The sequence below is a fragment of the Curcuma longa genome, chromosome 20 (genome assembly GCF_044706935.1).
Source record: "Curcuma longa cultivar G26 ecotype Majalengka, Jawa Barat chromosome 20, ITB_CL_G26_1.1, whole genome shotgun sequence".
NCBI classification, from domain to species: domain Eukaryota; kingdom Viridiplantae; phylum Streptophyta; class Magnoliopsida; order Zingiberales; family Zingiberaceae; genus Curcuma; species Curcuma longa.
Window position 1 is genome coordinate 10404128 of NC_133880.1, and position 26590 is coordinate 10430717.

The window sequence follows — 26590 nt, forward strand, 5'->3', positions numbered from 1 at the left end:
GCTGCGAGAAACCACAGCCTGTTTCTTGCTTCTCCAAGTGACAAGATTCCCCCAAACATAGGAGCAGTAACCAGTAGTTGACCTTCTATCAGTCTGTTCTCCTGCCCAGCTTGCATCTGTGTAAATCTCAACTACACGACTTTCACTCTTTTTAAACAGTAACCCATGACCAGGAGTCATCTTCAAGTATCTCAAAATTCTAATTACTGCATCTAAATGATCCTTAGTTGGATTATTCATATGTTGGCTGACTACACTCACCGAATAAGCAATGTCGGGCCGAGTGTGTGATAGGTAAATGAGTTTTCCAACCAGCCTTTGATACCTACCCTTGTCAACTGGTGTGCCTTCTTCACTTCGATTCAATTTCTTTGTAGAATCCATAGGTGTATCAGCAGGTTTGCAGCCAAGAAAACCAGTTTCATTCAACAAGTCCAGTATATACTTCCTTTGTGATATAACAATACCCTCCTTTGATCGAGCCACCTCCATTCCGAGAAAATATCTCAGTATCCCGAGGTCTTTGATTTCGAATTCAGTTGCCAACAGTTTTTTCAGCCTAAGAATTTCTTCTGAATCATCTCCAGTAAGGATGATATCATCCACATAGACTATAAGAATTGCCATTTTTCCTCCTGATCCACCTTTAACAAACAATGTGTGATCTGCCTGACATTGTGAATACCCATTAGCTGTCAAAGTCTTAGCAAATCTCTCAAACCATGCGCGAGGAGACTGCTTTAAGCCGTACAATGACTTCTTTAATTTGCACACCAAGTTTCGGTTTGACTTATTTTCTAGTCCAGGAGGTATGATCATGTAGACTTCCTCTTTGAGATCTCCATTCAAGAATGCGTTCTTGACATCAAGTTGATATAATGACCAATCTTGATTTACTGCTAAGGACAGTAACACTCGAACTGTGTTTAGTTTGGCCACTGGTGCGAAGGTCTCTTGATAGTCAATTCCATAGGATTGAGTGAACCCCTTAGCCACAAGTCTTGCCTTGAACCTGTCTATACTCCCATCAGCTTTGTACTTGACAGTAAAAATCCATTTACACCCAACCGGATTTTTTCCAGGTGGTAGTGTTGTCAAGACCCAGGTGTTGTTGTTTTCTAAGGCCCGAACCTCTTCTTCTACAGCTTTCTTCCATTCTGGTCTTATGAGAGCCTCCTGAATAGATAGGGGCACTTTGACACTGTCCAGATTTGTGACAAATGCCTTGTAAGATGGAGACAACTTTCCATATGCAACATATCTTTGAATTGGATGTTCAGTGCATCTACGGATCCCTTTTCTATGAGCAATGGGCAAATCTGAATCATCAATTATAGAAGCAGGAGTATAATTAGGAGAGGAATCCATACCATCGTGAGTGTCAGATGCAGTGGAGTTTGGTTCTTGTGTTTGAGAGTGCTGAGTTTGCAAAAATTCTCCGGTTTGCTGGGTTGTTCTCCTTTTGTAGACACGAAGCTCAGTGTTATTGGTATCAAGTTGCAATGGATTTTGGGTTTCTATAGTGACTGGGTTTTGAAAAGGTGCAAGGACAGGAGTAGTACTAGACTCTAAAGGAGTAACACTAGAATCAGGAGTAATACTGGAATTTAAAGGCTGATCGAATGGAACAAAAACCGATTGAGTATCCTGAAGTAGATCCCAAATCTGATATTCTTTGGAACTGTTCTCCCCCTGAATGTCAAATTTGGGAAAGTATGATTGACTCTCGAAGAAGGTAACATCCATGGAATTGTAGACTTTCCTAGTAATAGGAGAATAACATTTATAACCTTTTTGATGAGAAGAGTACCCTAAAAAAATACACTTGAGTGATTTTGGATCGAGTTTGGTACGATGACTATGATGAATATGGACGAAGGCGGTGCACCCAAAGATCCGAAGAGGAAGATCAGAGGTAAAAGCAAGAATTTGAGGATGTGTTGTGGTGAGAACATGACGAGGTGTTTGGAATTTTAAAACACGACTTGGCATCCGGTTGATGAGATATGTGGCAGTAAGTACAGCCTCCCCCCAAAACTGTTTAGGAACATTGTTAGTGAACATATTGGCACGAGCGACTTCAAGCAAGTGTCTATTTTTCCGTTCAGCCACTCCATTTTGTTGTGGAGTGTCTACACAAGAACTTATATGAACAATTCCATGTTTTGACAAGTAAGGACCGAGAATGGAGTTGAAATAGTCCTTTGCATTATCAGTTTTGAGAACTTGGATTTGACATCTAAACTGGGTTGAAATCATGGTATGAAAGGATTGAAAAATTGTGGCTGTTTCAGATTTTTCTTTCATGAGAAATGTCCATGTGGTTCTTGTATGATCATCGATAAACGTTACAAACCACCGAGCCTCATTGATGTTTTTCACACGTGATGGCCCCCAAATATCACTATGAATGACTGAAAATGGATGTGACGGTTTGTATGATAAACTTGAGTATACATGTCGTGTATGCTTTGCTAGTTGACAAATATCACACTGATAATAATTGAAATCTTTATTGATGAACAAATGAGGGAACAATTTTTTAATATAAGCAAAGTTTGGATGACCAAGGCGATAGTGCCACAACATGACTTGACTCTCTACTAGGACAGACTTAGAATTGAGAACAGATACGGAATTAGAAGCAAACTTGACAGACTTTGGATTTGACTCAGAATCACAACTTGATTGATAAACTTGTCTACCTGGGAGATTCTTTTGGTTGAGTAAATAAAGTCCTCCATGCATATCAGCACTGCCAATCACCTTCCCCGAATCCACTGCCTGAAAAACACAAGAATTGGAATGAAACTTAGTAAAACAGTTGAGATCCCGAGTGATCTGACTGATAGAAAGTAGATTGCAATTTAACTTTGGAACAAAAAGAACAGATGAAAGATGTAAGTCTTCTGTAATATGTATAGATCCTGTTCCTGCTACTGCAGAAATTGTGCCATCTGCAATTTTTACTCCTGAGTGACTAGAACAAGGCTGAAAGTTTGTAAGAATGCTGGAATCTCCCGTCATATGGTTTGAGGCTCCTGAATCAACAATCCACATCCTTGGCTGATCAGTTTTAACGCACAAAGCAGAAGACAGAGTACCTTGATGTGCAAAAAGGCTAGTATGTTGCTCAATCGGAGAAGCAGATTTTTGGTTGGACCCAGGAGTCTGACTAAACATCTTTTGTAGTGCTTCAATTTGCTCCCTTGTAAATGGAATGTTTTCTGCACTCTTTTCTGTTGATGCAGCAACATTGGCACGAGAATCTTTGTCCTGCCGATTGGAGGGCTTCCAATCAGTAGGTCTTCCATGCAATTTCCAACAAGTTACCTTCACGTGTCCAGGTTTTTTGCAATAATCACACCATGGACGACCTTTTCCAGGCCTATTGTTCTGTGAATGGCTATGAGTAAATAGGGCTGAACCTTCAACTGCAGAGGTGATTGTGGCTTCGGGCAACATTAATTTCTTCCTGCTTTCCTCCCTTCGGACCTCTGCAAAAACTTCCCGAATGGTGGGAAAGGGTTTCATCCCCATAACTCTCCCCCTGACTTCATCTAAGTCTCTATTCAGGCCAAGAAGAAACCTTATAGTCCGTTTTTTTTCAACAATTTGCCGATAGATAGATGAATCATTAGTACACTTCCACGGATGTGTCTCATACAAATCCAATTGCAACCAGCAGCGAGTAAGCATATTAAAATACTGCGTCACATTCAGGTCTCCCTGTTTTAGATTGTATAGTCGTGTCTCAACCTCAAATAATTCTGAGGTATTCTCTGTGCTGGAATAAGTTTCACGAGCAGCATCCCATATCTCCTTGGCTGTTTTATGAAGCAGAAAATTCTCTCCAACTTCAGTGGTCATAGAGTTTATTAACCACGACATAACTAGATGATCATCAGTCTTCCATGAGCGAAATTTTGGATCTGTGGCCTCTGGAGCAATGGTTTCACCAGAAAGATGTCCATCCTTGCCTCTGCCACATACGAACATGAACACAGACTGAGACCATTGCAGAAAGTTTTGGCCATTCAGTTTGTGATTGGTAACAAGGTGTGGAGAGAAATCTGGAATGGATGAAACCGCAAGAGGAGACTCTAATTTAGAAGTCACTTCCGAGAAAGTCGAGGAAGACGTCATGCTGCTAGAAAAACAGAAAAGGAACGAAAGGAAAAGTTCACCCAGAAAATGAACGATGAACTATAGCTCTGATACCATGAAGAAATTGATGATCACTTTTCTTATTCTTCAGAAAAATTTACATCCTAATATATAGAGTGTACATCTACTAAAACTAGGAAACCAAATATCTACAAATTTGGAAGACAATAAATTATTTGATAGACAATCAATTAGTTGATTGTAATTTCCTACAAATTAGGAAGACAATCAATTAGTTGATTGTAGACAATCAATTAGTTGATTGTAATTTCCTATAAATTAGGAAGACAATCAATTAGTTGATTGTAATTAATAAATCTGAATCTTTTCTAAATATAGAAACTAAATCTCATATTTCTACAAATTTTTAACTTTGTTGGCAATAACTTTGCCTATTGGAAGGAAAGAACTGAATACTATCTTATGAATAATATTGAAAATTGGATCATAGTAAAAAAGGGGCTTACAAGATATGAGCTCAATCAATTCCTAAGCTTTGACATGTGGACTAGCGACACAAAAAATTAAAGCACAAGCTAATGCTAAGGCCATAACCACCTTACAATGTGGGTTAACTCAAGAACAACTTGGCAAGGAAAGACCTTTCAAAAGTGCTAACGAACTGTAGAAAAAACTAATCAAATTCTATAAGGAAACTGTTAACTCTTAAACAACAAAACAAGATCTCCTATTTAGTCAAATACAAAACTATCATATAAAAGATGGAGAATTAGTAAGCCAGCTCAAGGAAATACAAAACAGACTTCATGTAATCGAGGAACAGATTCAAATAGTGAACATATTAAAGGCATTTCCTCGAACTACTTATGGGAGTCCATAGTGGATGCGTATAAAATATCTCAAGATTTGTCTACATTAAATTAGATAAATTATTTTGTAAATTTAAATTACATAAGCAACTAACCTTGATGTGCGAGAGAAGGATATAGCTTTGGTTGCAGAAAAAAGTAAGGTAATGAAGCCCAAAGCCAAGCCAAAGACTAAATCCAAGCTTGAAATTGAGTCTGAATGTGAGTCCAAACCAAATAGCGATGAATCTCACTAGAAAAGGAGTCAAAAAGGAGACAGAAAAGGACCGATCAATTAAAGGAACCAAAGATGGTTTAAATGCAATAAAAAGGGGCACTACAAGTCAGAATGCCCCCAACATAAGGATAAGGAGGGAAAACCCAAGAAATCAAAGAAGAAAAAGCATTAAAAGCAACAAGGGGCAAATCTTCTTCAGATTTATAGGAAGAACTAAACAAACCGTCCAAGCAAATGGCGATCAAGGCAATAGACCAAGTAGTAGAAACTAAGTCAGATTCAGGTTCAAGCTCAAAATTAGATCAAGATCAAGATGTGATTCGCAACTCAAATGAGTCATCCGATGAGGTAACCCCTAATACTAACCGATTTCACTCTATTATAGCATATTTGACTAAAACTTTAGCTAAATCCAAATCTAGAGTTAAATCACTCCTTAAGAAGGGGGAAACTAACCTTAATTTATCAATTAAGCAAGTTGAAGGGGGAACTTCAACTCATGTTTCACAACCTGAGGAAGAGAATTCCTTATTGAAAGCTCAAGTTATAGAACTAAAGTGAGCATTGGAAAGGTTCACATTAGACTTCAAGTATTTAAACATAATACTTGGGTCTCAACAGGTCATGACCAATAAATTTGGACTTGGGTTTAACTAAAATGTCAAACATTGTTCATACATGTGTTTGTTAAGTAGAAAAACAAATGATAATATTAGATGTAAGAACACTTGGGTTCCTAAGTCTAGCTTAGTTAACAAGGTTGGACACAAATCATATTGGGTACTAAAATAGCAAATTCATTATTTGAATGCAAGAACAATAGAGTCAAAACAAATGAATGTTGGATAACGAGTGCTCCAGACATATAATAAAGTTCACCAACCTCAACCTCAAAAAGTTAAGAATGGTCCACTTTGGAAATGACAATAAGCTACAAGTGCTCGGTCAGGTAATATTGAGTTAGATTGCAATTGTATTATTAAGAAAGTTTTGTATGTTAAAAATCTTAGATATAATTTACTTAGTATAAGTCAATTGTGTGCTAGTGGATACAAAGTGGAGTTCCACTCCACTAAGTGTCTAGTAAGATCAACCAAATAAAATGATTTGACCTTAGTAAGAATTAGGAAGGAAAATATTTACACTATTAATTTACCACCTTCTCATTCAAGTGTCTTTTAACACAACAAGAGAAAACATAGTTATAGCACAGGAGACTAGGCCACACTCACTTATGATATATTTTGAAAATAGATAGAAAAATTTAGTTAAGGGATTACCTAGGCTAGTCAAACCTAAAGATAATACTGATGATGCATGTCATAAAACAAATTAACAAGATCAACTCACAAACCAACCAACTCAAGTCGACTTCATTTGTTTTATAATAGAGGATGATTACTCTAGATACACTTGGGTGTATTTCTTAAAGCACAAAGATGTAACATTAGACAAGTTAATCCAATTTTCTAAATTAATTGAAAATGAAAAGAATATTAAAATTAAAAGAATTAGAAGTGAAGGTGAATTTGACAACTATAGGTTTAATAAATTCTACTTAGAAAATGGATACAAATATGAGTTTTCTTAACCAAGAAGCGGTTGGAACTATGCTAAACGAATACAACTTACCTAACCACTTTTGGGCTAAAGTTATAAACATTGCCTGTTAGATACAAAATAGAGTACTTTTAAATAAATACCAACTTAAAACTCCTTAAGAAATCTATTATAAAAAAATTCCTTCAATTAAATACTTTAAGGTCTTTGGATGTAAAATTTATATCTTAAATACTTAGGGTTGGCCATTTAGTTAAATTCTCAAACAAGGCCGACGATAGAATATTTATAGGATACTCAACAAATAGTAGAGGCTATAGCGTATATAATAAAAGGACCTAAAAAATAGAAGAAACATCAAATGTAATCTTTAATGAAAATAATCCAAGAAAAACTCAATTAACTCAAGACATTGGCATCAATTTTGAAAAAACAACTTTAGAGAGCAACAATTTAGGGAGAGCTAGAAACAACTTCAATGAAGATCGGCCAACTCCACTGATAAGTCAAGAAGAACCTATAACAAAATCAAACTTTAAGCTCAAGTGAACTACAAAATACTATGACACAAAGAGTTACCTATAATCAACCACTTGAACAAATTATAGGAGACTCAAGTCCAGGAGTAAAAACTAGTTTATCGTACTGTAATTCATGCTAAATAGCACTAATCTCTAAAAGTTTTTAGACAAAGCATTGTTTGATCTGACTGCGTGATAGCATTGCAAGCACCTAGGGTGGGCAGTAGAAAAAAAAAATTTTATTAATTCAAAATCATCGTTGAGAGTTAATGGCAGTCGACATAGAAAAAAATTAAAATGCGGCTTCCTCTGCCAAACCAAAACCTTGAACTAAAGTTAATTTTCTTTTTCCTTCTTTTGGTAGTGTTGTTATTTAGATTTTGAGCCAATAATATATAATGTTTTATGTAAAATAATATAGAATCTTACTTTATTACAAGAGATAAACCCATTTATACACAAATATAGGGACTTATTCTAGAAAAATTATTCTATAAAAAAGAAAAATAAAATATTTGTCCTTAATAGAATATTTATCTCTAACAGAATATTTATCCCTAAATATTCTAACACTCCCCCTCAAGCTGGAAAATATAAATCATATGTATCCAGCTTGTTACATATGTAGTCAATTCGAGGACCTCTCAATGACTTGGTGAATATATCTGCTAGTTGATCCTGTGAGTTAATAAAGCTAGTAGATATTTCACCAGATATGACTTTCTCTCTGACAAAGTGACAATCGACTTCAAAATGCTTTGTCCTCTCATGAAAAATTAGATTCGAGGTGATATGCATAGTAGCTTGGTTGTCACATATAAATAACATTTGTGTAACCTCTCCAAATTTTAGCTCTTAAAGCAACTGTTACATGGAAGCTGAAGGAGCAACAGAACTTTGGACGATCTGTGCAGCACGAGGAGGTCGACCATGTAGGCTCCAACATTTATCAATCGTGTGTCCTAATCGGTGGCAATAATCACACCAAGGGCGTTCTTTGTCACCCTTACGAGGTGACATGATCAACCTTCTTTCCATCAGTACCTGCTTTCGGAAAGGTGTTGCTGCTGCTGTGTTGTTGGAAAAACACAAGGTAGGTGCTCCTGATGTCCGCCTACTTCTGGAAGAACGGGAAGAGGAGAAGAAAAGGTGAGCTGGAACTTGCTAGCTTGCTGTCGTTACTGGAAGAGGGCAGCAGAGAAGAGAAGCACGCGGGAGGTAGGACGAGGAAGACGTGTTGCTCGTCGCATCGAGGAAGACGCGCGACGAGGAAGTCGCTGCGATTGCTACGTCGCGACGAGGAAAACGCGCGACGAGGAAGGCATACTGCTCGTCGCGTCGAGGAAGACGCGCGATGAGGAAGCCTCTGCGATTGCTACTTCACGATGAGGAAAATGCGCGACAAGGAAGGCGTGTTGCTCGTCGCGTCGAGGAAGACGCGCGACTAGGAAACCGCTGCGACTGATGCGTCGCGACGAGGAAAACAAGTGACGAGGAAGGCGTGTTGCTCGTCGCGTCGAGGAAGACGCGCGACGAGGAAGCAGCTACGATTGCTGCATCGCGACAAGGAAAACGTGCGACGAGGAAGGCATGCTGCTCGTCGAGTCGAGGAAGACGCGCGATGAGGAAGCAGCTGCGATTGCTGCGTCGCAACGAGGAAAATGCGTGATAAGGAAGGCGGCGGAGGAGATCGACACGCGGGAGGCGGTGAAGACATCGAAGGCAGCGACGCAGAGGAAGAAGCGCGATTGGGAGACGGAGGACGCCGCAATGCTGGGAGAGGAAAAACACAATTGCCGCGAGCAACGAACAGAGAGGAGAAGAGATGCACACGAGGAAGGCGCATGGCGGCGGCGAACAGAAAGAAAGAAAAAGAAGGAAGGGGATCGTGGCTTGGTTTGGCGGATAAACCTAAACCTAAGCCAACCTTCGCTCTAATATCATGTAAAATAATATGGAATCTTACTTTATTACAAGAGATAAGCCCCTATTTATACACGAATATAGGGACCTATTCTAGGAGAATTATTCTATACAAAAGAAAAACAGAATATTTATCCCTAACAGAATATTTATCCCTAAATATTCTAACACTTTAGAATTTTGGTTACAACTTACTTGAGGAATGAAATTTGGGATGAAAAGATGATTTATTTCATATGCCATCGATTCATGGCGTTAGGATTTTTGGATCATTAGTTTTAGAACTTAGAAGTTATTTATTTTTTTTATTTGCTATCTTGGATTAGATTATGACTTGATTTAGTAATTATATATTATTATTTTTTTACCAATTTGAAAGTAATTACTAATTAGAAACCTTAAACTGGTTTTGTTTTTACTTGCGTGGACAAGTTTAGACATTTTTTTCAAACAAATTTATTATTAATGTATATGTATAGTCTTATATTCTGTACGAAGGACATATTTACAAAAAGGAATTATTTTACATTAGGGATCAAGTTTGAAGGGCACATTTGTAGAAAGGTCCATGTCAACCTTTATGCTAAGAATTCCCCAAAAAAATTTAAGTAAGCAAATTTAGACAGTTCAATCCTTTATGGTTTAAGGAATTTGGTGCTTGATTGGAATATAGTATAAAAAAGATTAGGGACAGATTCAGGAATTAGGGTTGGGCTTTATTAACATAACAGTTGATAACGAAGTTATTGTATAAAGGTTTCAAAATATGAATACTCAAAAAGAACAATTGTAAGGTAATTATTTTATGGTGCTATATGATTATAAGATTTTTTTGCTTTATTAACTATAATATATTGCAAAAAGAACTAGCACAAATGAAAGGGGTGAAGTAGTTAGAAATAAAGTCACTAATCAGGTTGAAGGGTTATATTATGATGAAACTTATGTACCAATAGCTAGAGTAGAGTCAATCCAAATGCTTTTAGCATATGCGGCACACAAGAGCTTTAAATTATTCCAAATAAACGTCAAATCAACTTTTTTAAATGGATTTATAAAAAGAGTCTATGTTGAACAACTTCCAGATTTAAAATTTTAGAATGCCTTAATATGTACTTAGACTTAAAAAGGCCCTGTCTAGTCTAAAAATAGGCACGACACCAAAAGATGGACCAAGCTAGCATCCCCCTCCCTTATTTGATTAAATCATCATTTGGTTTCATATATGGATTATATTTTGGAAAATTTGACTTGATGGATGTTGGAAAATTTTATGATCAGTTTTAGTTATGTTTGCTCTATTTTTGCATTTAATTGCCTAAGACCTTTTTGATTGTGCTTTTATTATCATGCTTCTTTATGCCTTTATCATCATGCTTCCTTTATTACAATGCTTTCTCAAATACTTCATTTTATTGCTATTCCTGGTTATGCATCATTTTTCAACACTTAAATAAGTTTTGGAAAAAAAAGTTAATATACTCTTTAAAAGTAGAAATTCTTAAAACAAGAGTTTGTAATAAGGGGGAGCTTATAAATATTTTTAAAAATGAGAGCTTATAAATACAATTAAAAGAGGAACCTTTAAAAATAACCTTAAGGGAGAGCTTGAAAAATTATTTTACAAAATATTTTTATAATACTTTAGAAAATTATTTTGTAAAATCTTTTAAAATACTTTAAAAAATTCTTTTGCAAAATCTTTTTAACAAAAAAACTTTTGCAAAATCTTTTTAAAAAATTATTTTGCAAAATCTTTTTAAAATACTTTAAAACCTTATTTAGAAAAATCTTTTTAAATACTTTATTATGTTGAAAAACCTTTTTAAAATACTTTTGGAAAATCTTTTTTAATACATTGCAAAATGTTTCGAAAAGTGCTTTTAAAATTTCCTTACATAACATTTTGAAACATGTTTTCAATATTGTTTGTAAATATTTTTGAACTTGATTTGCAAAATACTTTGAAAATCTTTGACAATGCTTTGAAATAGATTTTTTAAATGCCTTTGAAAATGTTATCAAAATTGATTTAAAAGATTTGTTTGAAATGTTTTCAAAATTCTTTGAAAAAATGTTCTCAAAATTGATTTGGCAAAATTCCTTACAAAATTGATTTGCAAAATATTTTCCAAATCACCTTTAAAAAATTTTCAAAACATTGTTTGAAAATTATTTTGTAAATTTTTACAAAAACTTATTTCAAATTGCATTTAAATTTTTTCATAAAAATGATTTCTAATTACTTTTGAAAATTTTAGAAAATTTTACTTTGAAAAATCTTCAAAGATTGATTTGGAAAATCAATTTCAAAATTACTTTAAAATTTTTTAAAAATTTGTTTCAAAATACTTTGAAATTTTTCAAAAACTAGTTTCAAAATCACTTTTGAATATTTTCAAAATGGCTTTAAAAATCTTCAAACATTAGTTTGCAAATGACTTAAAATTTTTGGACATTCTTTTACTAAGTAAAATTTTGTTTTATCTAAAAGAAGTATTTGAGATTTATTCTCTTCGATCGGTGATTTTATTTTGCCGCTGTTTTAATGTTTGTCAAAGGGGGAGATGAAGTTGAAAGTTAGATAATATTTTTAAATATAAAAGGGAGCGAGAATATGATAGAAAATACAAGACAATACTTTTAAGTATAAATGAAGAGAAGATATTTTTGAAAGGAGAATTTTCATAAAGAAAGATAACTAAAATCATATTTGTTATCCTGAATTATTATTTATTTCTCTATATTTAAACCACATTATCAAATTTCAAAAAAGTAAGAAATTATTAGTGCAGGCAGTATTAGATGATCAAACTTATATTTTAATGTGAAAAGAGTTTAAAGTTAGGCATCGTATGTATTAACTGGTGTGTCTATGTCAAGTGTGTAGGCGCAGGGAACTTAATAAGAGAAATCTTGGTGGATCAGAAAGATTGAATACTAAGCAAGAGAAGTCTTAATGGATCAGGAGAACCAAACACCAAGCACTAAAAGCTCTGGTGGGTCGAACACTAAACACGGGAAATTCAAATGAATTGACCAACCGGACATCTAGTAGGAAAGTTAAATGGATCAACACGATCTCAAACATTTGACAAATGTAAAGAGTCTTGGGTAATCAAAAAGGTAAATACAAGAGAAGATCTTTTGGCAAATAAGGTTGTGAGGAGTGTCATTACTCTAGGACGCGTGTGGACTTGCAGCTAGGCATGGACATGACTAAAAAACCAATAGGAGTTTCAAAGTCAAAGTTAACAGACAATTGTAATCGTCTTAACAATAATCATATGCTAAATTTGTGTAATATGTAATGCAAGAGTACTTTAAGTTAAATATGCAAGGATCGCTATGGAGGGGAGCCTTGCGCAATGGTAAAGTTGTTACCGTGTGACCTAGAGGTCACGAGTTCGAGTCTCGGAAACAGTCTCTTACAAAGCAGGGTAAGACTGCATACAATAGACCCTTCCTCAGGACCCCGCATCGGCGGGATCTTCGTGCACCAAGATGCCTTTTTTTATACAAAGATCGTTATATCTTCATAAAAACCTAAACATAGTGTTAAATAGAGTTCTCGCACCCTATATTGGATAAGAATAAACATTATAGAAATATTGATTGGTCTAGAATATAGATTGTCAAACCCCTCACTAGTAATGCAATGGAAATAGCTGATATAATGATTAGAAAAAAATTCATATTTTATATTAACAAGAGGTAACATGGATAGAAGAGAAGACAAAGATGATAGAACTCAAGCTTTAAATTATGATAGAGTAAGTTTTGTTCTAAATAGTTGTTAAGAAAAGTAGTAGTATATAACTCTGAAGTTAATAGTAAAAAAAAGAAATTATTAATGTAATCAGCATATATGAAACTCAAATAGGATTAGATGAAGACATCAAACATAAAATTTAGATGAGGGAGACCACTAAACTATATTTATTTTTGTAGAAACACACTTAGAGGGAGCACACTAACCTTGTAGAGTTTCGGATCTCTACTTAGTGTATATTTTCTTAGACACATGTTCTTGTGCATGAATTGAATGTGATAAAAACAAATATATATATATATATATATATATATATATATATATATATATATATATATATATATATATATATATATATATATATATATATATATATTGCTATCACTATTTTGAAAAGGGTATTAAAACAGCATTAAATTAGCAAAATAAATTTTGAAAAAATTAAACCATTAGAGGTAAATAAATATATTCTTTTCATGTTATATACACATGGGTGATCTTATGGGGATTTATATATGGAGAGGTTATTTTCAAAAGATAAAGATCAAATTACTCCTTGGTTAATACATATCTTACTACTACTTTCCCTTTCATAGTAGTGACTTATAGAAATTAATCTAGAGACCTATAGAAATTAATCTAGAGACTATCTGCCTAATATACTGATCTTTTTTGTTTAGTTTAGTCCCTTAAACTAACTGATAAAAGATATAAACCCAAGAGAAAATAATTTTAAAGACTTAAAAGTGAAATATCAATTATTATAAATGGGGAAAACAAATAATATAGAGCAAAACGAGTAAGTTTAACTGTTTACAAATACCTAACCGCTCACCCAAAAACGTAGTTACAAGATGTCGCCCACTTGGAGGCACTAAATTGTTATATACTATGAGGACTTTAGCTCATATGCCATATCACATCTTTTATTCTTTGAGAACCTAACTCCATTAATTCACTTTTTGGTGGATTTGTTAGTGACAATTAAAAGTAGCATTTAAATCAGATTCATTTATGAAAAAAGATTATAGAAATTGAATATAATGACTTGTGGTAATAAATGAATATATTGATAAATAAGTATAATGAACGGTCATATCAAATGATATAAAGTTAAGAATGGTAACATCTATAATCTCAAACTCCTAATCAAGATTAAGAATAAAGGCATATCTTTCCTATTTACCCACTTAGCAATTTGCACTTAATCCTCATTTTCCTTGGCCTCTAGTTTTGCAAGCAAGGATTGACCTCTTGATAAGTAAAATTATAGACATGATAAGTCTATTACCAAACAGCTTCCTAGTAATGTAACCTAAACACATTGGGCGCAAGGCATAACTCATACCAAGTCAATATGGATTAGTCTTGTACCGAACTCCACTAGATGATATCAATTTAAAAATATATATTCCGAAGATTTCTTCACTTAATCAAGCAAAACTACTAAGAAAGTAATAAAGATATATAACAAGGATAGGACCAAAGCTGCAAGTGTATATATCTCATTTGATGACATATAATTTTATAGAATATCAAGTTGTTCTATATCTACTGTTAAGTTCAAATGAAATGTACTCTTTGAATATTTCAAAAAATTTATCATAGAAAATATTAACTTTTCTACACAGATGATGTTTTGTTTTTAATATTTATAAATGCTTTATGTTTTATTTCCATAAATACACAGGAAACAAATAAATATTGAGCTTAACTATAAACGTCAAGTTACAAACCAAGGTAGCATAAGGCGCTTAGAAATTCCACTGTCCCAATTTCGTTTTTCACAAAAGTTTCCTTCTCACTTTATCTAGATATAAGTTAAAAAATCATACATAGCTTATTTCATAAGATCAGGTAGTTCAAAATTCAAAAATGCAGGAAATCAGGAATCCTAAATGCTATAGGTTGAAACAGATATTTGAAAGAAAAATTCTGAATCATTTAACATTTTAAGTTATTTGTTGTTGGTATAGTTCTTAGTTATATTTTATTATCCTGTCATTAAGGTATACTTCTGGTAAGTGAAATTACACAAATTTACAACCTTCAAGCAATAAAGCCTAAACCCATTGGGTGCTAATCAAAAGCCATACCAAGTCAATATGGATCAGTCTCATACCAAACCCAAGAGGATGATATCAATAAAAAAACAGAATTTTGAAGATTTCTTCAATTAGTCAAGCAAAACTTTTGGGTAGAAAGACAATAGAAGGTAATATACAGAATGGATAGACCACAGCTGCTAGTGTATATACCTTATTTGACTTGATGACTTATATAATTTAATAAAAAATCATGTTGTTCTAAATCTATTGTTAAGTTCAAATGAAACGTGGTCTTTGAATATTTCAAAAAATGTTCTACTAGGAAATATTAACTTTTCTACACAGATGATATTTTGTGCATTTTTTTAATGTTTATAATTGCTTTATGTTTTATCTTCCTAACTTGATACAACCAAGTCTTATCCTACTATGTGGGGTCAGCTATATGGATCATTCTAAGACATTGGACTGTATCCCCTATTATATCATCATTTATATTTAAATAAATTTTATCTTATATTATTATTGCTAATCAAATCTTTTTTGGTCTTCCTCTTCCTTAACTTAATACAAACCAAACCAATAAATCCTGACCTAACTCTAACATCACGCCTATTATTACAAACCAAGGTAGCATAAGAAGCGTATAAGTTTCACTGTCCCAATTTCATTTTTCACAAAAGTTTCCTTCTCACTTTCTTTAGATGTTAAGTTTAAGAATCAGACATAGCTTATTTCACAAGATCAGGTAGTTAAAAATTCAAATATGCAGGAAGCCAGAAATCCTAATGCTGAAGGTTGAAACAGATATTTGAAAGAAAAATTCTGGATCATTTAACATTTTAACTTTTGAGACAAGCTTCCATGTATTAACCCTTACAGGTTTGAATTTTAGAAATTTTTCCAAAGAAATCTAAATCTAGACAATAAACCCTACACTTGATATAACAATGAACTATATTAAGCTTTGAAACAGCAATGTTATTCTTTGTACACTGAAGTAGTAACTGATTTCTTTCAAATAGGATTTAGGCTGACTGACCTACTTATTAGCATACATGAAATATGCTTTTCTTACTTCAAAGTCAACAAATGAATAGCATATGGCAATTAGAAAATTGAGTCAACAATACAATCAGAAAATAATGGAAGTTTAACAAGTATGAAAGAAAATGTTAATCTTACCAATGCCTATCATATTTTCATTGTTAATCTCCACAATGTAATCAGAGAGAGAACTGATATGAAGTGTAGTATTGACTAAACCATCCTTGGAAGTTCCAAGAGATGCTTGGAGATCTGAGGCCACAGAAAAAGATGATCCAGAGATGAAGTCATGAAATACAGGCTGAATGAGTTTTAAATCATTCAAGTTGTTATATGCCATAGGAAACAAATGAATCTTCAATATGTTCACTTCTGATCCTCTGAATGTTTTGGGTTCATCAATTGTAAAATTGTCTGATGTCATTGCTCCACTGACAAAGCTAGCATGCCTATTATGAGCATGATCTCTTGCTGACAGGTTGAACTGGAAACCAACAGCAGTGGCAGGATGATTTGGGAGGTCAACGAACTGCCATGAAATATAGTAATCTCTTCGAGGAATCGGGCAGTTGTTACACTTAATAGACAGAGAAGGACCATTACTAGTATTTTGGCAATTATATTGAATACGAACAGACAAAGGGAAAACCCTGTAGTCAATGAAGCCAGGAGTTCCAACCAACAGGGAATCAGGGCCACGCAAATTGGAACAGCTCATGCTAGAAATTGTTGTTATGTTAAATTCCAAGTCATTAACAAAAGAAAGCAAATCCGGAGCATTTGCAGGTCTGATTTTATGCACTTCAATGCTCCTTTTTGTAATTATCTGATACAGCAACCTGTCAAAGTGATACAGTTGAGTCACTAATATGATCACTGACAATTGTATATTTTGTATGAACAACTCAACCATGGAAGTTAAAATAACAATCCTTTAGAACACTCAACATACTCATGTTGGAGAATGAAATACATCACTTACGCAGACAAAAGACCAAGAAACAATATCCAGCTTGCTATAGAAAATGTCCCACCCAGCTCTGTTTTCCTCTTAATAACCACCTTGTTGTCATCCTAGTAGTAGAAGAAGCAAGTTGTTATTAGGAGCCAGCTCAGAAAACATCCTTTGAACAACTTCTCACTTCACTTTCTTGTGTTAAATTGCAATAAGATATACATAAGTATTGGTTATTGGTTGCATACAATATCGCAAAAGCATGAATTCAAATGGTGTGCAAATATATCTCAGTCAGGCCATTCAATTAGCAATAACAGTAGAATTAAGAAATATCATGGCATAGAAGTGTGTTACTTTTGGTACAAGCACTGAAAAGGATCAGAAAACCAAACCTTCTGGCAATGCAGGTCATCAACCAAGTTACAACTCCACAATAAATCCTAAAACAGTCAACCTCTATTTGCATGCCAATTCACAGTGGCTTCTTACCTTGAATAGCAGCAGATCCAATGAGGAAGGCTATTATTTTAGCGTTTTAGACAAGGATCAAACTTCCAATAGGCTAGAGGATACCAGCAACAATTGATGGATGGCAGTCCTGATTTTGAACAAGAAAGGTAAAGGGCATCCTAGTGCACGAATTTCCTACCAATGCAGGGTCCTAAAGAAAGGTCGAACTACATTGGAGCTATTATATGCAGTCTTATCCTGCATTGCAAGAGACTTTCTACGACTTGAACCCATGGCCATAAGGCCACACGACAACAATTTTACCATTGCCCCAAAGTAAAGGAACAACAAACAAGTATAAGAAGGAAGAGGAAAGACAGCTATTACGATCAACACTATTTCGGTTTAAAATACAACACCATGTCAATTGGTCAAAGAAAGAATACAAATATGTCACAATACTCTACTTCTACCTCATAGACTTGTCAACAAAATACTTCATATTCTACCTCCCCATTAAGGCAGTAGCAAGATTCAGTGGTTCCTCAAAATTTGGAAACTTCTTCCACTATCCTCTTCCTCTAGCATCATCGGGGCACAAGGCGTCATATGGAGACCATCGCTTCATTTTCTTCCATCATGAATGTCAAGACACTCTTCTCCATTCTTCGGCTCTATCAAAATACAAAGCAAAATCCCAATATTATTCATCTTTTTCTTCTGCAGAAAAAGATGAATAATATTATTCATCTTGCTCCTTCATGTTGGAGATGCAATCTTTACAAATCTTTCTATCTTTTTTTTAACCATAAAGTCAATTTACAACTTATTGTTCTCACTTTTAAATGTGAAAGTGTTCTTCTCTTATTTTGGAAAATATGTTAGCTATTATAAGTTCATATATTATAATAAATACTATAACACTTATACACCTTATTATATTTTTCATTTCTCACTCTTATACATCCATTTAGATCTCCTATTAAAATTATATCATATTGTGTAGAGATTTTTTTATACTACCTCATCTAGGTTTTTTCAAAATTTATATTTGGTATCTTCATCTAATCTTACTTGAAGTGAATATATGTTAAGTACATTAATAGTCTCTTTCACCATCGCTATCTTGAGAGTTATAATCTTATCCCCTTTCTAACTACTTTTACTATTTTATCTTTTAACGAACTATGTACAGTAATACCTACTCTATTTCTTATTATACTTCTTCCCGTTGGTGTTGGAAGCACCACAGTGAGTTTTGATGTATGACTAAGATTAAAATTATGTTGTTTGAGAACTAATGACTTTGTGTCAAGTGAAATATATTACTTGACAAGTGGTTAAGTCCTAGTGTAACTAAGCAGTACAAGTCTTGGTTAGGTACCACACAATTGGTAAAGCCCTAGTGAAACTAGGCAACACAAGTCCTAGTTGCAAATCAGGCAACACAAGTCTTGGTTGAGAACCAAGCAGAAAAGTCCTAGTTAGGAACTATATAGAGCAAGAACAAGTGGAGTCAGTTGGGACCTAAAAGCATAGCAAGCAAGACCAAGTGGAGTCAACTGGGATCCGAAGGCTTAACAAACATATCCAAGTAGGAGGCAGCATGAAGTTGAAACTTGGTAAATCACATTAGATAGTCAATTGGAAGTTGAACTTCTAATAAAAGTACGCATGAGTAAAGTTATACTTCATATAATACTCATTACGCGTAACAAAAATGTAGGAAAGCAAACTTCGACGGTTCCAAGTGACCGAAGGGAGTCTAGGCGACTAGCTAGAGATAACCTTCAACTAGCATAGTCAAGGTTTACTAGACGACCAGATCAAGGAGCGGGCGACCATAGAGTCCAGGTAACTGATAATGCTTCCAAACGACCGAGGGTAATGAGATATAACGATCCAGATGAAACAGTCAAGATCAGATTTAACCAAGCTCCAGGCGACCGGAGGATGTCTGAACAATCGGAAATCACGGATGACATTATCTATCAGATAAATGTTGCATCCACGTCAATAATGTTCAAGCAACCGAAGAGGCTCCAGTCGATCGGGGTTTGCCACATCAGCATCCAAGGAAGCTCTATAGAAGGAACCTCAAGGCAGAGCTTTCAGAACAACTTTCAATCTTACGACTACTCCGCTCGCGCTTATTGTGCTTGAGTGCTTGCTACGACGACAACACGTTGCGAGCCTGAGCTATAACTTTGAATCGCAACACTAGTATAATCTGTCTATTATTTTTGTTGGCTTGTTTTCACTTATATTTAATTGTGTGTGTAAAAATATTATGGAATATCTTGAGATATTACAAGACATAAGTCCCTATTTATATATGAATATAGGGACCTATTCTAGGAAAAATTATTCTATAAAGAAAAAACGAATTAAAAGAATATTTATCCCTAAATATTCTAACACTCCCCCTCAAGATGGAGAATATAAATCATATGTTCCCAGCTTGTTACATATGTAGTCAATTCGAGGACCTCTCAGTGACTTAGTGAATATATCTGCTAGTTGGTCTTGTGAGTTAACAAAACTTGTAGATATTTCACCAGATATGACTTTTTCTCTGACAAAGTGACAGTCGACTTCAATATGTTTTGTCCTCTCATAAAAAACTGGATTCGAGGCGATATGCATAGCGGCTTGATTGTCACATATAAGTGACATTTGTGTAACCTCTCCAAATCTTAGCTCTTGAAGCAACTGTTTGAGCCATATAAGCTCCTGACTGGCTATGGCCATAGCTCGATATTCTGCCTCCGCACTGGATCTTGCCACAACATTTTGCTTTTTACTTTTCCAAGAAATAAGGTTATCTCCGATAAATATACAAAAACCAGAAGTCTGTGTAGCACGGATACTCTGTTTAAATTTTTTTTGAAGTATCGGATACCGATACGGATACGATACGCCGATACGCGTGTCGGATACTCGAAGAATGGTATCGTTGACTTTCTGTAGATTTGACTAATCGGATACGCCTTGGATACGAGAGGGATACACCTTGGACACGGGAAGGATACGTTTTTCCGATACGTTTGGTTGAAATTGCAAAAAATTAAAACTTTTGGAGGCTAAATCGAAAATATTAAACTTTGGAGAGTTAATTTAGAAATGTTGAAAACTTAATAACTCATTAAATCTTTTCAAGTTTTCAACTTTTCCCTTAACCCTAGCCCGCGCCCTGCCTCCCTCACGCGTCTCTGCGTCGGCGACAGAAACTCCATCTCTCCCTCACGCGTCTCTTCCTCATCGAGCTTCTTGGCTTCTTCTTCCTTCTTCATCACACAACTTCACCTCTGTCTCCATCAGAAGCTCGCCGCCTCACCGTCTCGCCGCCTCACCGTCACGCGTCTTCTTCCTTCTTCTTCCTTATGAATGATGATTATGACTTTCTATCTCTACAATTTTTAATTTTTAATATTACACACATCGTATCCTAGCTGTATCGTATCTTATAATTTCAAAATTTATCGTATCGCCGTATCCGTATCATATTTGATACGATACCCGTATCTGTATCCATGCAACTTAGCCAGAAGTAAATTTCCTATCAATGAGAGATCCTGCCCAATCTGCATCAGAATACCCTACGACTCGAGTATGTCCTTTGTCTTCATACAAAAGACCCTTTCCTGGAGCACCTTTGATATATCGAATAATGCGAGTCACAGCATCCCAATGTTCCTTGCATGGAGAGTTGAGAAACTGACTTACTACACTTACTGCAAATGAGATATCCGGACGAGTAACAGTAAGATAACTTAGTCTCCCTACTAATCGCCTGTATCGTTCAGGATCTGGAAGAGGCTCCCCCTGATTTGGCATAAGCTTGATATTAGGATCTATGGGGGTGTCAACTGTCTTTGAGTTTAACATGCATGTTTCTTCTAGAATATCCATTGTATACTTCCTTTGAGATATGATAATTCCATTTTTGGACTGTGCTACTTCTATCCCTAAAAAATATTTGAGTTTGCCGAGATCTTTTGTCTGGAAGTATTTAAAAAGATGTTTCACCTGTGAAATCCCGAGATGATCACTACCTGTGATAACAATATCATCAACATAAACTACTAAGTAGATGCAACCAATAGATGAGTATCGATAAAAAAACAGAATGGTCAGCCTCACTTCGAGTCATGCCAAATTGTTGGATTACAGTACTAAATCTACCAAACCATGCTCTGGGAGACTGTTTGAGGCCATATAAAGATTTCCGCAGTCGACATACAAGACCAGAAGACTCCCCCTGAGCAACAAAACACGGAGGTTGCTCCATATAGACTTCTTCGAGCAGGTCACCATGTAAGAAAGCATTTTTGATGTCCAACTGATAAAGAGGCCAATGTCGAATCGTAGCAATGGACAGGAACAGGCGCACAGAAGACATCTTGGCAACAGGAGAAAAAGTGTCCCCATAATCCAATCCGAAGATCTGAGTATAACCTTTAGCAACGAGACGAGCCTTAAGCCGGTCAACCTTTCCGTCTGGACCAACTTTCACCGTATACACCCATCGACAACCGACAACTGACTTCCCTGATGGTAGAGGAACGAGATCCCAAGTCCCACTGCTCTGCAAGGCACACATTTCATCGAGCATAGCCTGTTTCCATCCTGGATGGGCAAAGGCATCACCTGCAGTCTTTGGAAGAGAAACAGACGACAAGGAGGAAAGACAAGCAAAATAGGAAGGAGAAACACGATGATAACTTAAAGAAACATAATGAGGAAAAGAATTACGAGTGGAACGCATACCTCGAAGTGCAATGGGAATATCAGTCTCAGGAGATGGGACCGGAGGACGAGGTGAAAGACTTGGCTCCAAAGATGTGTCCATGGCAGTATCAGTGGTGGTCGGCGGCAAAGCAAGACGAGGACGACGCTGATAAACCTGCAATGGAGGAGATGTCCTCGGAGGTGACATAGACTCCTCCGGAGGATAAAAAATAGTCATTGGTGCAAACGTAGAAAGAGAAAACTCAGACGGAGATCCGTTAGGCCCAAAAAATGGAACCGAATCAAAGAATGTGACATCAGCAGAGATGAAGTACCGACGGAGAGTAGGAGAATAACACTTGTACCCTTTCTGAGACCGTGGGTACCCAAGAAAGACACACTTATGAGATCGGGGAGAGAGTTTGTCAATGCCAGGATCGAGAGCATGAGTAAAGTATATAGAACCAAAGACCTTAGGTGGTAAAGGGTGAAGAGACTGATGAGGATAAAGAATATGATGAGGTATTTGACCTTGTAGAATGGAGGAAGGCATGCGATTGATGAGATAACACGCAGTAAGTACAGCGTCACCCCAAAACTGAAGAGGAACATGAGAATGGAGAAGAAGAGTCCGGGTGGTCTCAAGAAGATGGCGATTCTTGCGTTCAGCAACTCCATTTTGTTGAGGGGTATGAGGACAAGATGTCCGATGCAATACACCATGAGATGTCAAGAAGGTCTGAAATGAAGTAGATAGATACTCACGTGCATTATCACTCTGTAAGGTTCGAAGAGAAATACCAAATTGAGTTTTGATTTTATAGAAGAAAGATTTAAAAATAGAAAACAACTCCGAACGATCCTTCATCAGATATAATCAAGTACAACGAGAAAAATCATCTATAAAGGTAACAAAGTATCATGACCCCAATGTAGAAGAAACACGACTCGGACCCCAAACATCGGAATGAACCAAAGAAAAAGGTGACGTAGCCCGACTCACAGTGCGAGGAGAAAAAGAACTACGAATATGCTTTCCTAATTGACATGATTCACAAGATAAAGAATCTAAGTGAGAAAGACTATGATGTAATTGTTTCAATTTATCAAGACCTGGATGTCCCAACTGAGCATGAATAAGAAGGGGAGATGCTACCACCGAACCAACAAGAGAGGATTGTTGAAGTCGATATAGGCCATGAGACTCATATCCGAAGCCAATCATCTTCCCCGTACTCCGGTCCTGTAAGGAAACAGAAGATTTTGTAAACGAGATGACACAATCAAGAGACTGAGTAAGCTGACTAATTGATAATAAATTAAAGGGAGCACCGGGAACATAAAATCGTCATAGGAAGGCGGTGGGGTCAGATCGGGTGGTTCTTTGCCACCTTTACGAGGTGACATGATCAATCTTCTTTCCATCAGCACCTGCTTTTGGAAAGGTGCTGCTGCTGCTAATGTCCTACTGCTGCTGGAGAATAGACAGGACGGCTGCCGGCAGCTGTAACTTGGAAGACAGCAGTAATATTGCTGCTGTTGGCCTGCTGGAAAAAAAAGGGCAGCAAGGAGGCGGGCGTGGTGTACATGGTGTGGACTTTGGACTTGGTATTGGCTCCAATCCAGAGACTATAAATGCAGCAACACCTGTTTGTTGTTACAGGTTTCCTCCCACGTGAACCTGTAACAGGTCCAACAAACAAAATAGAAGACGTGATCTGTTTGCTGTTTGGGTTTCCTCCCACGTGAACCTGTAACAGGTCCAGCAAACAGAATAATGAGGAGGTCGCACTGCTGAGTCTGCGAGTCTGCCTGCTTCTGGAAGAACGTGAAGAGGAGAAGGAAATTGCTCCTGCTGTGTTGCTGGAAAAGCATAAGGTAGGTGCTGAGGATGTCGCACCAGTAGGGTTCCTTTCCTTAATTGCCAAAGACGTTGAGGCTGTTGCGACCAGTTCCGTCTCGCACCAGTAGAAGACGCTGGCGTTGCTGAGAAGAACTGCTGCTATTGAGAAGAGAAGAAGGAAGACGCTGGTTCGAATCTGACAGGTTGGACCAATCTTCGTGAGAGAAGCGCTGCGGCTTCTTCTTCCGTCCGCCGTGAGAGAAGATCTTGCGATCGCGAGCTGTCCGCCGCGAGAGAAGAGAGGAAGGCTCACGCGAGGAACGAGCGCGATTCACGCTTCGGAGAGGAAGCTTCGAATCGCGGAGCTTGCCAATAGCGAGGGCGCGATTCAAAGGAGGTCGCACGAAGGAAGATCGACAGCGGCGGCGAGCAGAGAGGAGAAGGAAGAGGGGATGACGGCTAGGGTTCGGCGGATATACCTAAACCTAGCTCTGATACCATGTAAAAATATTATGGAATATCTTGAGATATTACAAGACATAAGTCCCTATTTATATATGAATATAGGGACCTATTCTAGGAAAAATTATTCTATAAAGAAAAAATGAATTAAAAGAATATTTATCCCTAAATATTCTAACAGTGTGCATAAACTTTTTAGATTCATTTGGAATTTCTCCACATCTAAAAACTTTCTACAAAGAAGTTAATCGAAATAAAAATCACAATTTTTATATCGTTTGTGTCAACTTGTGCTTGTTGTTACTTCAATCATTGCATGTGTGTTTAAACTTTTTAAAAGGTGAACAACCAATATCTGTTAGACTTGCTTAATCATTATGTTAGTTTTGAGATTTTCTAAGATAATTGTTAAGGGTTGAAATTGCATGTTTGATAATTTCCTAAGTTACATGCTTGTCTAACTTGTTGGTTCATTGCTTGTTATATATTATTCTGCTGCATTACTTGTTAGGTTTTAGTTTAGATTTTGTTTTATGTTTGGTTAAAATTTAACTCGTGAAATTCGTAACGCTATTCACCCCTCTCTAGCGTCAAGTTCAATCATACACTTCTTGTGTAGCATAACTTAAAACTTAAGTTTTCTTGTTACATATAGAAAATATATATATTAATAAAATGTATACATAAATATATAGAATGTAATATTAAAGGAAAGAAAAAAAGAATTTACCATCTAAAATCAAACTAATAAATTAATTTATTGGTAGGATAATTAAATTGATTAATGGGAACCAAATCAATTTGATGTTTAGTTAAAATTCTAATTGATATAAATTTATTAACCAAATTAATTTATAATTGGTAGATGATCAAATTATTAATGAGGACCAAATCAATTTGATATTTGATTAAAATTATATTGAAAATAAATTTAATAATCAAATTAATAATAATAATAGGTTGATAATATGTAAAATAAATTAATATAATTATTTATAAATTTTTGAAATATTTTTATAAAGAAAAATATTAAGTTAATGGGATAATTTCATTAGGCTTTGATTAGGCCTATTTGGACTATCTTATTTAAGTTAGAAGTTGATTGGATTAATTAACATATAGTTTTAATCAAAACATACAGTTTTAACAAAAATCACGGTTCTTTCTCCCTTCCCCGACGCATGCAACAACGACGTCCACCCTCTGCTCGCCTGACCGCCAAAGTCACCGCCTTCGTCCATGCAAGCAACCGACGTCATACTCCTCTCCTTCCCCGACACCATCGTCGATCGTCACCCTGCCCAAGCGCACGAGCTATAGTGGCAGGGTCACGTGCGTCGCTGTCGACTTCCCCACAATTGTCATGTCGTGCTCTCCTATCCGAGCAACCACTATTGTTGCCCTTGCTTCTCATCGAGCAGCCACCGTGACGCTATCGGCTTTCCCACAATTGCTATGCCATGCTCTCATCTCCGGCAGCCACTATTGTTGCTCAAGGAGCCACCGCGGGCACGAATTGTTATCGTGCTCACTGCCACGTCATCGCTGCTGCCAAGCATCACCACTGTCTTGCCACGTGTCGCCGTCACCTCCAAGCACCCGACGAACTGCCGCCTCAAAAGAACAAGGCAATGACTACTAAAGAGAAACTTATTCATTGATTAAGCTTTCTGCTAGCCGTGATTAATTAGTTGATAATTAATATATTAATTAAGTGATTAATTAATTAGCAATTTGATTAAATTGTTGGTTACATTGATTAGTTAATTGATTAACTAATAGGTTGGTTAGTTAATGGGTTATTAACAATTGGTTAATGTGATTAATTAATTGATTAATTGGTTAATTATAATTTTATAGATTGATTAATTGTTAGATTAAATTATTAACTCATTAATTAATTTGGTAATTAATTGATTAGTTAGTTAATTGATTTGTTAGCTAATTGATTTATTAATTAATAAGTTTATAGAGTGATTAATTGTTTAATTTAATTAAAGGTTGATTAATTAATTAATCAGGCTAATTAAAGTTTGATTATTTTGATTAAGTAATAGTTAA

The 26590-nt window shown here is 35.7% G+C and overlaps 1 protein-coding gene across 2 annotated transcripts in view; it reads right to left on the minus strand.

The window, feature by feature from the left end:
• The window catches only part of LOC141813386 (uncharacterized), a 53537-nt gene that overhangs the window by 19947 nt on the left and 7000 nt on the right, over nucleotides 1-26590 (minus strand). For both annotated transcript variants that reach the window (XM_074701346.1, XM_074701347.1), the window contains exons 2-3: nucleotides 17068-17159; nucleotides 16224-16924 (exon numbers count right to left, since the gene is read on the minus strand). In XM_074701346.1, coding sequence (XP_074557447.1) covers nucleotides 16224-16924; nucleotides 17068-17159 — 793 coding nt within the window. The remainder of the gene's footprint in view (nucleotides 1-16223; nucleotides 16925-17067; nucleotides 17160-26590) is intronic.